Source organism: Camelina sativa, chromosome 17 (assembly GCF_030686135.1).
Source record: "Camelina sativa cultivar CO46 ecotype springtype chromosome 17, ASM3068613v1".
Classification (NCBI taxonomy): domain Eukaryota; kingdom Viridiplantae; phylum Streptophyta; class Magnoliopsida; order Brassicales; family Brassicaceae; genus Camelina; species Camelina sativa.
The window spans coordinates 9,867,702-9,882,251 of record NC_141896.1 but is presented as its reverse complement, the minus strand read 5'-3'; the positions used below and the strand labels follow the sequence as shown (position 1 = coordinate 9,882,251).

Sequence of the window (14,550 nt, the reverse complement as noted above, 5' to 3'; positions counted from 1 at the left end):
ATATTTTATTGGGAATAAAATACAATATTGTGTAAAAGCAACTTTGAGAAATTAAGAGAGAATTATAGATGATGGATGCAATGTGGATTGTAGATTAAGTTGGAAAAACAAATCCAAGTGTATTTAATTGAATTATATTGATAAAAAACAAGTTTTGAGCCTTCTCAGACTTTAATTTTGGTTAAATATCTTAGACATTAATTTGAAAAACAGTTACATACTTTGTGAAGCTAATCACATATGAAAACTAGACTAAAGAGATTTTAAGAGAACATTTTCCAAAAGAGTTTGTAAAAAGAATAAAGAATGCAAGGAAAAGACATGTGGTGTTCTGGTTTAGCTTTCTCTACTTTCCATGAAACCAACCCCATTTCAACTCTTCCTTCTTTGACCATTTTTTTCTTTCTTTTAGTTTACTAATTTAACTATTTCGTATTTACTGTTTACCATTTACATTGCTTTATGAACATAGATAGAGTATGTAAGTGGTAAAGTTGCTTTGAAACAAAATTAACAAAGAAAAACAATGGACCCCTTTAACTTTGGATATTTAAGAAGGGATCCTATGAGAATATTGGGATTAAGAGAAGTAGTTAATTGTATTACTTTCTTTTTTCCTTAAATCATTTTTTTCTGTGACTTATACACTTTATCTTATTCCACATTTGGAATTTAACCAAACACAACTTTTTTCTTTTTTACTTGTAATTTCTTGTCTGCCTATATGTACTAAAAAAACCTTCACAATCTATATTCACATATATAAATCATATATATAAACGGCTCACCACAAAAATAAATAAAGCCCCCCCCCCCCCCCCCCCCCCCCTCCCCAACCCACCCCAAAACTTAATTGATGTGATCATCTCAAAAATATACGTGAACAGAATCCCAAATCGCCTTTCTTCTATCTTTGAGATTACCTTTTTTTTTTTTTACCCTTCTCGAGTCAGCTTTTTATCACATTTCCGTTGAGCAAAAACAGCCGAGAATGTTAGTTAAAATATTCTTAGCCTTCTTATCTTTTTTACCCGTCTTCAATGAAGATCCTACTGATGAAGTCTCTGAACCTCTTGGAATAGAGTTTAGGATCAACCGCTGAGATGGAAGCAGGATCAGCTTGTAGTGACTTATATGCATGCTCGATCTTTTTGGTTATGTCGTAGTCTTGCAAGATGTCAATGACTCCAAAGTAGAGAACCACTTCGTACATCTCACCGTGAGATGGATAACTGGCTCCTCCTGATGAATACTGATCAAAATCGCTTCTCCGGACCATTCTTTCTGCTCTTGCTGGCATGTTTGCACCTAATCTGATCGATGGTTTCCTGTTAAAAACAGATTGTAAATTTTGAGCAAAGTTAATGAATCATGAATTGACTGATTCTTTATTAGTAAACAGGACCACATGCTTTGTTTTCACACTCCCCAAACAATATTGCCAAGCAAATGTAATCATTCCTACATTCATTAATATTAATCCGAAACTGAATCTCTCAACCACTCCATGTCTCTACAATAATCAATGGCTATGAATGCAAAAAAGCTTCTCCTGTGAAGTCAACTTCTTAACATTAAAAATTGCACCCGGATCAACGATTATTACCTGCCAGCTAAAATTCGGTCCATGTCTTGAAGCTCAGCCTCTAGGAAGCGACAACCGCGCATGAATTTCTCATTCTGATATGAATCTATCCTACCTGCAAAAGATATTGACATAAATCTCATGATAGGTCGACTTCAATGGGGGACACACACAGATAGAGAATGATGATGTCTACATTACCAGATCTCAAAACGAATGGAGAAAGCCCCATCTTTTCTCCTGTGTTGTCATCACGGAAGTGCACACCAACTAAAAGGCTATAATCCATTATTCTCTCAGCTTCTAAGAACTCACAGTCGCGTTTTATTTGCCTGATCATGAATACCGATAAGAATTAGACATATAAAGCCAAGAGGCCAGCATAAACCAAAAAAAAAAACTGAGAAGCATGGAGCTTACTTCATAAGCTCTTGATACCAGTTTCTCTGAAGACGGAAAGCAAAATTGAGATCAAGGTCCTTGAGTGTCGTGGTCTCATCAATTTCCCCTTCAGGCTTTGCAGTACTGCGTCCATGAGAAGACCCTTTGAGGTCAAACCGTCTCTGGATTCTATACTCAGAGCAGAACAAGTTGCCCATGACGATGAACCGAATCTGTTAAAAATAGGTAAGCAAAACAATGAATCTTCTGGACACTAATAGACTCATGAAGCTTTAGATGAACAAACAAACACAATACCTTTTGGCCACCAACAGGTTTGACACAATGAACACCATAGAATCTAGTCACAAGGGAGTTTTCGTATTGGCAGACATGTTTGTAGTAACTTGGAAGCATTCTTAGAAGAACCTGGATAGAAGAAGACAAACGCTTCAGGTCAAAATTTGATTAGCTAATCACAGACTTAGTGGGTTGAGAAAGTAATGTGAAAGCAAAGAAACAAACAAACAAAAGAGTGTCCAATCCGCTAATTAAGTAAATTAACTAGTACAGACAAGCATTTTCAAACAAGACAAAGAATAATAAGGTCAACAACAAGAAGAGGCAAACAAACAACTACCAACCTTGACTTCTGATTTCTTCACCGTCTTGATCATAAATTTATCATCTTGAGTTAGGTAAAAGAAGCTTCCACTCTTTCCAGGTGAAGACAGTTCGCGGAGAGCATCGTTTCCACAAATAGCTAACATATACTCAGCTGGATCCACTTGGAAAAGCTCTCTGAGACGTCTACATACAAAATTTCCCCAAAAAAGAAACACAAAGCATCACAAATATGTTCACAATCTTATCAAGTAAACCCAGATTTAGGTATAGCCACATCATCAAACCTCAACACATTCAGCAAGTTGCTAAATTAAAACACTTTTTCATAAAAAAGACTCAAAAAAGGTTACCTGAACACTAAAGGGCAATAATCCTTCCACCGGAAATCCACTGACTGATGGGGAGGTGTAGTTTTAGTCCCTTCCGGTGGAAACCTTGTCCAAAATTTCTCCTTTGGATCAAAATCAGTCTGTTTAAGCTCACGAACAATGGAAGCATGTTTGCCGACAGAATACCTAATCCAACCACACACACACAATAAAAAAACCTTCATTTAGAAACAACAGAGAAAAGCCATCACACACACACAAAAAAAAACAAATTAGAGAAAATCTCACCTGATTCCTAATTGCAAATTAAGCATCAAATCATATTTCTTATGCCCTTTAGAAATAGTCTCACCAGGTTTCTTAACCTCACCATTAAACCAACAAGGATTCTTCTTAAACTGCCTAAACCCATCACGTTCCACAGAGATCCTATCTCTATAAATCATGGAAGCTTCAACATTATCAATAATATCACAAGTGATATCACCAGCTTCACCATCAGATTCCCAAATACAAATCCTTGGGAAAACTTTCTCACCACCCAAACTCCCAGCTCCACTATCAACAGAAGACCTCTTCCTATTACCAGCCACAATCAAATCATTCTTCTCAACACCATTAAAGAAACTCCTCATAATATTACTCTCATTCCAAGCACCAACACAACAACTCCCATCACTCCAAGTAAACACACCACTTCCTTTAGGAATCCCATTCTCCCAAAAACCTTCGTATCTATTCCCATTAGGCCAACAAAGCAAACCTTTCCCAGATATCACACCGTTACGCCACTCTCCAGTGTACTGATTCTTCCCGTTTCTCCAAACGTAACGACCTCTACCATCCTGCAAATTCCTTCTCCAAGTACCTTCGTAGAAGTCTCCGTTAGCGTAACGTTTCTGACCATGTCCGTGTTTTCTATCAGCAACCCAAGTTCCTCTGTAAGTATCTCCATCAGCTCCAGTAAAAGTGCCAAAACCTTCCATTCTCCCGGATTTGAACTCGCCTTCGTATGTAGCTCCACTTGGCCACGAGAATTTGCCTTTACCTGAAGCTTTGCCTCGTTTCCAATCACCTTCGTACATGCACCCATCTTTCCAGAGGTACTTGCCGGATCCGTGTGGAAACCCGCCGGAGAAGCTTCCGATGTAGAGATCTCCGTTTGGAAGAGGCTTCTCAACGTCGACTAAAGGCGTGGGAGTCACGCGCCGTGTTGTTCCTTGAGATCTCGATCTCACCATTGGTGTAGATGACTGAGCTAACAAAACCAAACCGTTGTCTCGTCTCTCTACTTCTTCTTCTTCTTCTTCTTCTTCAACAAAACGCAGATTCTTCTTCTCTACAACAACCTTGTTTTTGTTGTTGTTGTTCTCAACGACGACGCTGCTGGTTAAAATCACTTCAGTAGCTGGTGATGCTTCTTCTTCTTCGTCTTCTTCTGATTCACTCATCAGTCATCAGAGAATCTTCACTCCACTCGACTCACAATCTTCCCCAATCTCAGAAAATGTCATTCGTCTTAAAATCTATAAGGGGTTATTTATAAAAATAATAACTGATTCCTCAGATTCCGGCTAAGATCCGCCGTCAAAAGAAAACAAAACCACCGGAGATTTTGAAATGGGTTTGGAAAAAAGGTTGAAACTTTATGAGAAGGGATTAGAGGGTTTGATCAGAGAGAGAGAGAGAGATTTCGCAAGTTTTTTCTAAAATCTGAGAAGAAAAACTTGTGAGATTTCGTACAAACGCTACAAGAACATCAAAAGAAGAAAGATGAAACCAAAAAAACAAAAGTGAGAACAGAGACAGAAGAGACGATACAGCAAACGAAAATAAAATAAAACAAAACACTGAATAAATTTTTAATTTATAAATAAAAAAAAAAAGGGGGAAGAGAGAGAAAGTATTGGGAAGCGGACATAAGAAGCCCACCACCAGCCCGAAAAAAGAAACCACAATATTTAATACAGTAATACTTAAAATTTTGAAAACGACACCGTATTGTATGTGAATACATATACTCGAGATGGTTTGGAATTTGTCTTTGTATAATTAAAAGCGACGATGATGATGATGTAGTTGTAGTAATGTAGTAGTATAGTATGGGATACTCAAATACAATACGTTGAAATATAAATTAAAAACCCACGTAGAAGAAGACCAAATGATTGGTTATGGTCTACATTTGTTTACTCCTTTTTTTTTTTTATAATAGAGAGAAATGATTAATGATTTGAGGATTATCGAGATATCTTGATTAGGAAGCGAGTTTCCAGGTGATTGTCTTTTGTTTGATGACTTGCTTAATTTAATTTATTACTATTTTTATAAATTCTAAAAAACTTTGTTCTCTTCTGTGATTAGAGATGATCGTTTGGCTTGGTGGGTTGGTTTTTAATATATAGTTGTTATCTTTTCGAGTTTTGATTCTCTTCCTACTTGCGATTGATTAATTTAGTTTATAAACTTATATTATTGATATTATTATTCTGATTTGTTAAATATTCGTTTTGAGTTATTTGAGTTCGCCTAATATTCCCATTTTGGATAGTGACAGTAGATACAAAGTGTATGTGTTGCGAATTTTTAAAAGTTGCGTATTGTGTCCGTCAATTTGTTTTTTACTTCGGATTTTTGTCTGTCCATTTGATATTTTTTTTAATCTATACATGAATACGAATATTCTATTTATAGATACATAAACAAATAAAAGTAAAACACACAAATGTTATGAAAATATGCATGTTGAGATATATGTGTATAATTCACTACTCAACCCAAGTATAAGAAAACACTATAAATTCCCCAAATGGTACCTGACTTTTCACTATAGTTTTCCCAAAATAAATAAGGTATCATTAATTCATTATATATTACATTTTTTTTTTTAAGTATTATAGCTAGTTTCCCAAAATAAATAAGGTATCATTATATATTACATTTTTTTTAAGTATCCAACACATGATTAACCCCTAATCTTATGATCTATAAAATAAAATGGTAAACTGTGATTTGCGATGCTAGAAGTAAATCAATTTGATAAAAATCAAATTTAAAAGTTCGGTAGTGTTTCACATAAATAGACATGTTCTATCCTATACGTTCGAGTACTTTGATTTTGAGGTGCCCAATATGATTGTGATTTAAAATAAACCACAACATCATAAAAACTAGGGTGCAACCGTGCAAGTAAACTTCATAATTTACACGTTCTTTTACATGTCATAAACATATAGTTAAGTATACTACCTAAATACACCACACCATTAATTAAGTATACTTCTAAAATTGTATTATACGTGCGAGTGGTCAGTGGACAGTGGTGATTATGGCTCTGGTGGTAGTTTGAACATCAAACGCATTTAGTCACCGTTTAATTAAAATCATTAGTATATAAAATAGTATGGTATAACCGCATTAACAAACATAAAAAAAAAATTTACAAGGGAGCGTAAGGTGTAATCTGAGGTTGAATTTTTTGAAAGAAAAAAAAAAGCATTTTAATCTCTATAACAATGTTTGAAAAATCCTTAAATTCACGATCGTGAATAATCATGTAACATTTGTTTAATTTTCTTGCGTTTGTTCTACGTGTGTTGGATCTATTCCACACTTATTATGTTCTTTTACTACACCGTTTTATTTTCTTTTGGTACTCGAAGTCGACGTTAATGTTGGGTTGGGGTGGATCCCCAGTTAAAACCTATAAACACTCATTAATTTTTGTCCACATCAATGAAAAATCTCACTCGATACATAATTATAAGATATTGGGAAAGAGAGAGAGAGAGAGAGTGTATGGTTGAATGTATTTTCCCCATTCATACGCCATGACGCGTTGGTACTCTACGCCATACCCATACTCCCTCTTTACATCCATATTCAAGGAATCTTCATAGCAAAAACATCAAGTCTTCGCTATACAATCTTATTCTTACTTAATAATCTGAAAGCTCTAGTTTACTCTAGACTACGCTTTCAAATCGCTAAAAACACCCATGATCGATGCCACGACCACGTACATTTAATTTGCGAGCAACAAAAAACACACGGTTATATACATACAGATTAGATACTTTTAGCATACTCAAAAATTTTTGATTCGAAATACTTCGAATCTGATGCTTTCTTTTTTTTTGGTCAACTACCAAATCAAGAGAATCTCTAGAATTAGTTTTCCACTAAACTTTACTTGACTACTGATTTCGAAAGAAACAGGTTTTAAGCTTTGGTTACTTCTTGTTTTGACGAAACTAAAATATTGGTTTTTATCGATTAACCTAACTGGCGGATTCAACCTCGAAGTTGTATGTAGTAGGAACGAGAAGGTGAAGCCAAACAGCTCCTTTTTTTTACAGTTGGACCAATTTAGAGCTGAGCTGGCATACAAAAGTAGGAACACGTATTTATGTTATTGGGCTGTCAAGGCCCATTCTAAAATAATGTCGTCGGTTTCGAAGCATCCACGAACATAAACGGTGCCACATGTTGAAAACAAAAAAAAAGAACATTTCGGCGGTCAAGATTATGTCCACGTCATTTATTCTTCTGAATACTCCACGTGTTAGACACAGTTGGCGTCAAAGATTGCGTTTTCGTAGCTTTGCGCGTTGTACACACGTGCAACGAGCTTTTTGTACGCGTGCGACGGTGAACACGTCGTATCTACTGTGTGGATGACTGATGATGATTCAGCGCGTGACTAAAAATATCAAAAGTTTGAGTTTACCCCATATAAAGTTTTTTGCTGCAAATGTAACCTCCAAATTTTATTTTTATTTTATCAATTTAGCCCAAAATTTAGGTTCAGATGTGGGATATTCATCTTGCTGAGATAAGATTTAAACTAATTTTCAGAGATATTTTATAAAAAGATGATGATGCTATTAAACTCCCCCAAAAAATAAAACTTACACAAAATAGTATTTAGAAGTTTGGTAGGGTTAATCATATAAAACAAAACTTGAGGGGAAAAACTGAAGAAAAAACAAGAAGAGAGACTGATTATGAGCGATGGCCGGTGAATCAGGTAGCCGTCCTACAACAACGTGTGGTTGATTTTTGCAAACTCATACATCTTCTACTCTTCACATTATTGAAATCCCAAATGTCACACTTCTCATTGTCTCCAATATAAAATGCAAAAATATATTACACAACTACACAAAATAATTTTGTAATGTCTATTTGGAGAAAAAAGTATATATATATATATATATATATATTTAATTTACCCCTTCTTCGGACATGTTTATAAGAGAAGAAATATAAAAAAAATCCCCTTTGTAATAAAATGGAAGTACACAATATTGTTTTGTATATTATATAATTTTAATAAGTTGTTACAAATATGTTATAAATTAATTGATATATTAATTGGTTATAAATTAAATAGTGGATGCAACTTTAATTTATTTTTGGAAGATTTTATTTCTAAAAAATTATTTTATATCATCTAACTTACCATATTAATTTCCTTTATTAAATTATCCATCAGATAAAATCTTTTGATATCTAACTTAACATATTAATTTGTTTAATTATCATTATACTTCACCTCTCATTTTTATATATAAGTCTATTTTGTGAAACAAATAAATTAACATATTATTTTAAAAATAGTTTTATTTCCGGATATACCATAAGTTGAATTTTTAAAAACAAATATAAATTGTTCAATCTATAAAATATTCAATCTTTAGTAATATTATTCTTTAAAAATAATATCTATTAAATTGAAATTTTTACTGATTAACGGATCAAAATTTGAATAATTAAATTCAATTTCATATTTTTTGTTGAATTTTATAATTTATATAATATAATAAATTTATAAATTTATAAATTTTAAATAATTTATTAATAAAATGGAAGTATACAACATTGTTTTGTAGACTATATAATTTTAATAAGTTTGTTACAAATAGGTTATAGATTAATTGATATATTAATTGGTTACAAGTTAAATTATGAGTGTAACCGAAATTTATTTTTAGAAGTACGTTGTTTTCAAAAAACTTAAAGAGAATATTCTAAATTTATTTTCGGCAGATTTTATTAGTAGACCACATTGTTAACAAACTTATTAAAGATAATAAAAGCATTAAAATGAATAAAATCTTGACAATTTATCACACTTAAATTTCCGAGATCTTGTTCTCCAATTGAAAATAAAATCTTAATGAGAATCTTCTAAACTTTCAATATAAATCATGCAAATATCTTTTCACCAGAATACATTACTCATATTCAGGGGCGGATCCACCTTGATTAAGGGTGGTGCATGTGCACCATATGATTTTATTGCATAATAATATATTTAAAAAATATTAAAAACAATCATATAAAAAGAATTTCAACTCATGCTCTCGCACGGATCTTAATCTAGTGTGTTATTATTATACCATTGTGTAATGTTTTAAAACGTTATTTTCGAAAATGCTCCAAGTTTTTACTGGTTCAAACATATCGCCGAGTACCAAGGTTTTAGATTTGATCCTACCATCATTGCGAAGAGGGTTGTTAGTTTAGAAGAAATTAAAAGATTTATGCAAATGGGTAATCATTGTGTTTGCTATTTTACTAGTAAGTAAATTATGATACTTGTTGAGGTGAACATAATAGTTTGCAAATATAAACAAAAGATACACGAGAGAAGCTCATATATTCACGTAACGATATGATGTTTATAGAAAAAATTTGTTTAAAAACATAAAATTATAAAGTATAATTCACTTTATTAGTTTAAGAAAACTAATTCAAAAAATCAAGCCCTCAATTTCTCTTTCTTACATAACCTTATAAATTGTATCACACCTCAACATAATCTTATATATAACTTTGCTAATCCTAATTCTAATAGGAATCACTCATATTTAGATATTTCTTAAATACATTTTGATCCTTATCTCTTTGAAATTTAATGTTCATCGTTACGTACAATTGCAAAATTAGCCTACCATTAAACATCTAACCCATTTATAGGTTTTAATATGTCATTCTCTTTTTTCATGGAAAATTAGTCTTTACGTGAATATGTATATAGACATAGTCATAGATGCATGAAATTTGTATTTGAACTTAAAACGTATAATCGATACACACCATAACACCAGAAAAAATATTACATTCGATGTAATTCTCTTCAATCAAAAAATTTCAATATGATTTTGCGTATATTTGACACCCAAAAAATAAATATGGAAGTTACATACGTATTATGCTGAAGATATTAAACAGATACATTATACATATGTATAATAGTGCCGAAAATAAAATAATGGAAGTTTCCATAATTCAGAACATGTGGCATCCGTTAAGCTAGTCCTTACAAAAAATGCTGATATAACCATCACCAGCACGAGGAACAAACTCTTCTTCCTTGTCGAGTAGTTGTTTGTACAGCCTGTTTTGCAAGTTTCTTCATATATTATAAGAGTAGGTTTTTTCGTCGATTTCGAGCACTGATGGATACAATGTTTCACACGTTTCTACATTGTTAGTTGAGCAATATGTACCGAAAACATCATCATCAATACAATTACAACCATGAAAATATTGCATATTTTTTTCAACATTTGAGTTGCCGTAACGTGAGATGATGATTACTACGAATGATATATGAGTATTTTGTAAGTTTAGAGAAAAAAGAATTATAGCTTAGGTCGCAAATGATGAGTAAGTTCAAGAAAGTGTAACAAGTGTAGAGATAAGAATCGAGAGAATGTAGAAGTGTAGAAGAGAATATTCTAAGTAGATGTTGTACACAATTACACATAATGATAGCGATATCCCTTCTTAAACTAAACATGTGATCTTTGGTTGACTTAAGCTTCCTACTTGTCTCAAACTCGCCAACGTCTCTTTGAGGAAGGATCTAGATGTTCCTTGACCGTTGGAGACTTCTCAACATAGGCTGGACTTGTTAATACACTAAATGGTACGGACGGCCCATCTCCTTGTACGGACGGTGTGGTACGGATGGTGTGTGTGTGAGTTCTCATACTCCCCCTCAAGCTTGATCGATTTGATGTCGATAGAGCTTGGACATCACGAACACCCACCTCATTAAAAACCTAAGTATAGAAAACCACTTGGGAAAAACTATACTTAAGGGAAAAAGAGTGTAGGTGTCATGTGAGGGTACTCATGGCCGAGTGAGGTCTCTAAGACCAAGTTTAGAATGAATATACTCACACACTTGTGGACTAGCCGCCTTGGTGAGAATGTCAGCAAGCTGTTCGGAGCTTTTGGTGTGGCAAGGGAGAGTGACACCAAGTTGAATTTGTTCTCGGACCTTATGGCAATCAACCCCGATGTGTTTTATCCTCTCGTGAAACACGGAGTTGGTGGCTATGTGTATGGCTGCCTCATTATCACAATGCATTGTGATAGGTTTCGGTGATTCAACTCCAAGATCCTTGAGTAGAGCTTTAAGCCACATAAGTTCGGTAGTAAGCTTCCTCATGGCCCTATACTCGGCTTCGGCGCTTGATAGTGATACCACCTTTTGCTTCTTGCTTTTCCATGTGACAAGGTTACCTCCAAGGAACGTGCAATATCCGGTGGTGGATCGACGGTCTTCACGGTCGCCGGCATAATCAGTATCACAATATCCCACCAGTTCCGTGTTCTCATTGCGTCCCATCCAAATTCCTTGTCCTGGTGCACCTTTGATGTATTTTAGGATCCGGTTCACCATGTTCCAATAATGGACAGTGGGGTTTTGCATATGCTGGCTAGCCTGGTTCACAGCAAAACAAATGTCAGGTCGAGTAATGGTAAGATATATAAGCTTACCCACTAGTCGCCTATATCGTGTGACATCTTCAAATGGAGCTGCCTCAAGCTCCCCCTTTCCTCCTGCCTTATAGTTTTATTCAAGTGGTGTTGTCACAGCTTTTGATCCAAGTTTTCCTGCTTCACTTAAGAAATCAAGGGCATATTTTCTTTGTGATAAGAATAACCCATCATTAGACCGATATACCTCTATCCCAAGAAAATATTTAGGCTCTCCAAGATCTTTAATGTCAAAGACTGATTTAAGAAAGTCTTTAGTATCTTTAATGCCTACCTTGTAATTTCCAGATATGATGATATCATCAACATATACTAGAATGACTACAATACCTTTGTCGTTTGGTAGTGTGAAAAGAGTATGATCAACTTCTGATTTGCGAAAGCCTCTCCTAAGCAAGGTGGTGCTTAGTTTGTGGTACCATGCTCTTGGTGACTGTTTTAGACCATAAATGGCCTTGTTGAGCTTGAAAAGTTTTCCCGGACTGATAGTCTCTTCTAAGCCAGGTGGAGGTCGCATGTACACTTCATTCCTCGAGTTTGCCTTGCAAGAATGCATTCTTGACATCCATTTGCCAAAGTTCCCAATCCAGGTTAGTAGCCAACGAGAGAACAACTCGGACCGTATGGAGTTTCACAACTAGGGCAAACGTATCAAGATAGTCCTCCCCATACGTTTGTGTAAATCCTCGTGCGACAAGTCTCGCCTTATAGCGTTCAATCTCCCCATCACTCTTGTATTTAATAGTAAAGATCCACCGAGAGGTGACTGTCTTCTTGCCTTTCGGTAAATCTGCCTCGTCCCACGTGTGGTTTTGCTCCATCGCCGTCTTTTCAGCGCTGACTGCATCACGCGACACCTTATGTTCCTTAGCTTCATCATAGGTTTGTGGTACCCAATGTTTGTCCACTTGGCCGAGGAATGCCTGGTGGTTCAAAGGAAAATGAGCAAGAGTACATACGGCTTAAATCGGATGGGCAACAACAACATTGTTGTAGTACACGCGGGGAACATGTTTTAGCCGTTGAATTCGCCGTAAGGGGATAACTTCCCCATGATCATGGGCTTCATTATCATCATCGTCATGTATAATTGGTTCATCAGGTTGACTCTCCTCCTCGAGTGGTTTTGGTTGCTCTTCATTGGACTCGGACGGATCACCGGAAGTAGGCTGAGTAAGGGCTGCCTCTGGACTATTGGGGTCGAGGTCAACAAGTGGAACAGAGTCTCCTGGTGAGTTTGGCCCGGCTGAATTGTCGGCGTCCCGATTGTTTTCGACCCCTAGCCTTTCAAGGATAATACGAAGGTTCTTGACGCGATCAGATGGTGAAATCGACAACACGCGAAGATCATCCCAATTCTTCTCGTCATAATACCCACTAGTTTCCACAAATTTCACATCACGAGACACCAACACTTGTCTAGTCTCAGGATCATAACATTTATAGCCCTTTTGAGTAGTAGAGTAACCAAGGAACATGCTCTTAGTTCTCTTGGCGTCAAGCTTGTCTCGTATTTCTCATGGTTTTAACACAAAACACATACACCCAAAAACACGTAAGTGATCAAAAATGGACTTTTCCTTGTTCAATATCTCAAATGGTGATACATCTTTGAGGATTTTTGTAGGTATATGGTTGATTAGGTAACACGCCGCAAGCACCGCGTCTCCCCAAAATCGTTTTGGAACGTTGGTGTAGAACATCATAGAGCGGGCCACTTCCATCAGGTGTCTATTCTTTCGTTCTGCTACACCATTTTGTTGTGGGGTGTATGGACAGCTTGTTTGATGAATAATGCCATGTTTGGTGAGGTGTTGTTTGAAAGCATGACTTGTGTACTCCCCACCATTATCTGATCTTAAAATCTTAATCTTTGCATTATAATGGTTAGTCACATAATTTTGAAAACTAATGAAAGCTTCAAGAACTCTATCTTTAGTAGGAAGCAAGGTAAGCCAAGTATATTTAGATTTTTCATCAATAAATGTAACAAAATATTTTTGATTTTCTCTAGATAAACATGGGGATGTCCACACATCAGAGCGAACCAAATCAAAACAATTTTCATAGATAGTCAATGACTTAGGAAAAACAGATTTACAATGTTTACCAAGGATACAAGCCTCACACTCATCATTTTTAAAAGAAATACTTAGAAATATTAATTCTAAAGCTCGAGAATGGAGATGTCCTAGTCTAGCATGCCACATAACATTGTTCTCTTTAACATTAATTGAGCTAAAACAAGACAAATTTGACGAAGATAGATTTAGGTCCTTAAGCAAGTAGAGGTCATCTTGGGTGACACCTTGGCCAAGAACTTTACTTGTCTCAATATCCTGAAAATAAACATCATTAGGACCAAATATTGCATATCAGTTTAAATCATTGGTAGCTCTTGTAACCGATAAAAGGTTTGAAGTGAAACTAGGCATATAAAATGCTTTGGATGATTTATCAAATAATTTCAAGTTTCCTATTCCCTCAACCGATACTTTCTCACCATTAGCTATAATCATATTTCCTATAGCAGATTTAATGTCACTAATCAACTTAGAATCACTAATCATATGATGTGATGCACTAGAATCAACAATGAGAGGTTTATTCGGTTTTAAAGCAAGAAAGGAGTTATCGGAGGCCTCCTTGAGGGCTTTGATGAGGGCGTCCAGATCTGACTTCCTTACTAGCTCCAAAGAGGAAGCTAGTGCAGTGTCATTCCCTTCAAGGACTCGATTGTTTGGCTTGGTGGTCACTGCTTCCCCCACCATGGTCGTTTGATGTGCTCTTGGTCCTCCTTGGTTTGTCATGGCTCGGTTGATTCGGAGG

The 14,550-nt window shown here is 35.3% G+C and overlaps 2 protein-coding genes across 2 annotated transcripts; both read right to left on the bottom strand.

Annotated features, from left to right (window-relative positions):
• Nucleotides 1-572: 572 nt before the first annotated feature.
• Nucleotides 573-5,294, bottom strand: LOC104759345 (phosphatidylinositol 4-phosphate 5-kinase 1). The gene is made up of 8 exons (XM_010482287.2): nt 3,211-5,294; nt 2,944-3,108; nt 2,611-2,776; nt 2,285-2,395; nt 2,006-2,199; nt 1,787-1,917; nt 1,607-1,700; nt 573-1,328 (listed from the first exon to the last, which is right to left on the bottom strand). Exons 1-8 carry the CDS (start codon nt 4,371-4,373, stop codon nt 1,028-1,030), a joined length of 2,325 nt encoding a protein of 774 aa, XP_010480589.2. The 5' UTR covers nt 4,374-5,294; the 3' UTR covers nt 573-1,027.
• A 6,951-nt stretch (nt 5,295-12,245) lies between these two features.
• LOC147923454 (uncharacterized) lies at nt 12,246-13,199 on the bottom strand. The gene is made up of 2 exons (XM_087496450.1): nt 12,768-13,199; nt 12,246-12,644 (listed from the first exon to the last, which is right to left on the bottom strand). The coding sequence occupies exons 1-2, from the start codon at nt 13,197-13,199 to the stop codon at nt 12,246-12,248; spliced, it is 831 nt and encodes a 276-aa protein (XP_087352576.1).
• Nucleotides 13,200-14,550: the final 1,351 nt, after the last annotated feature.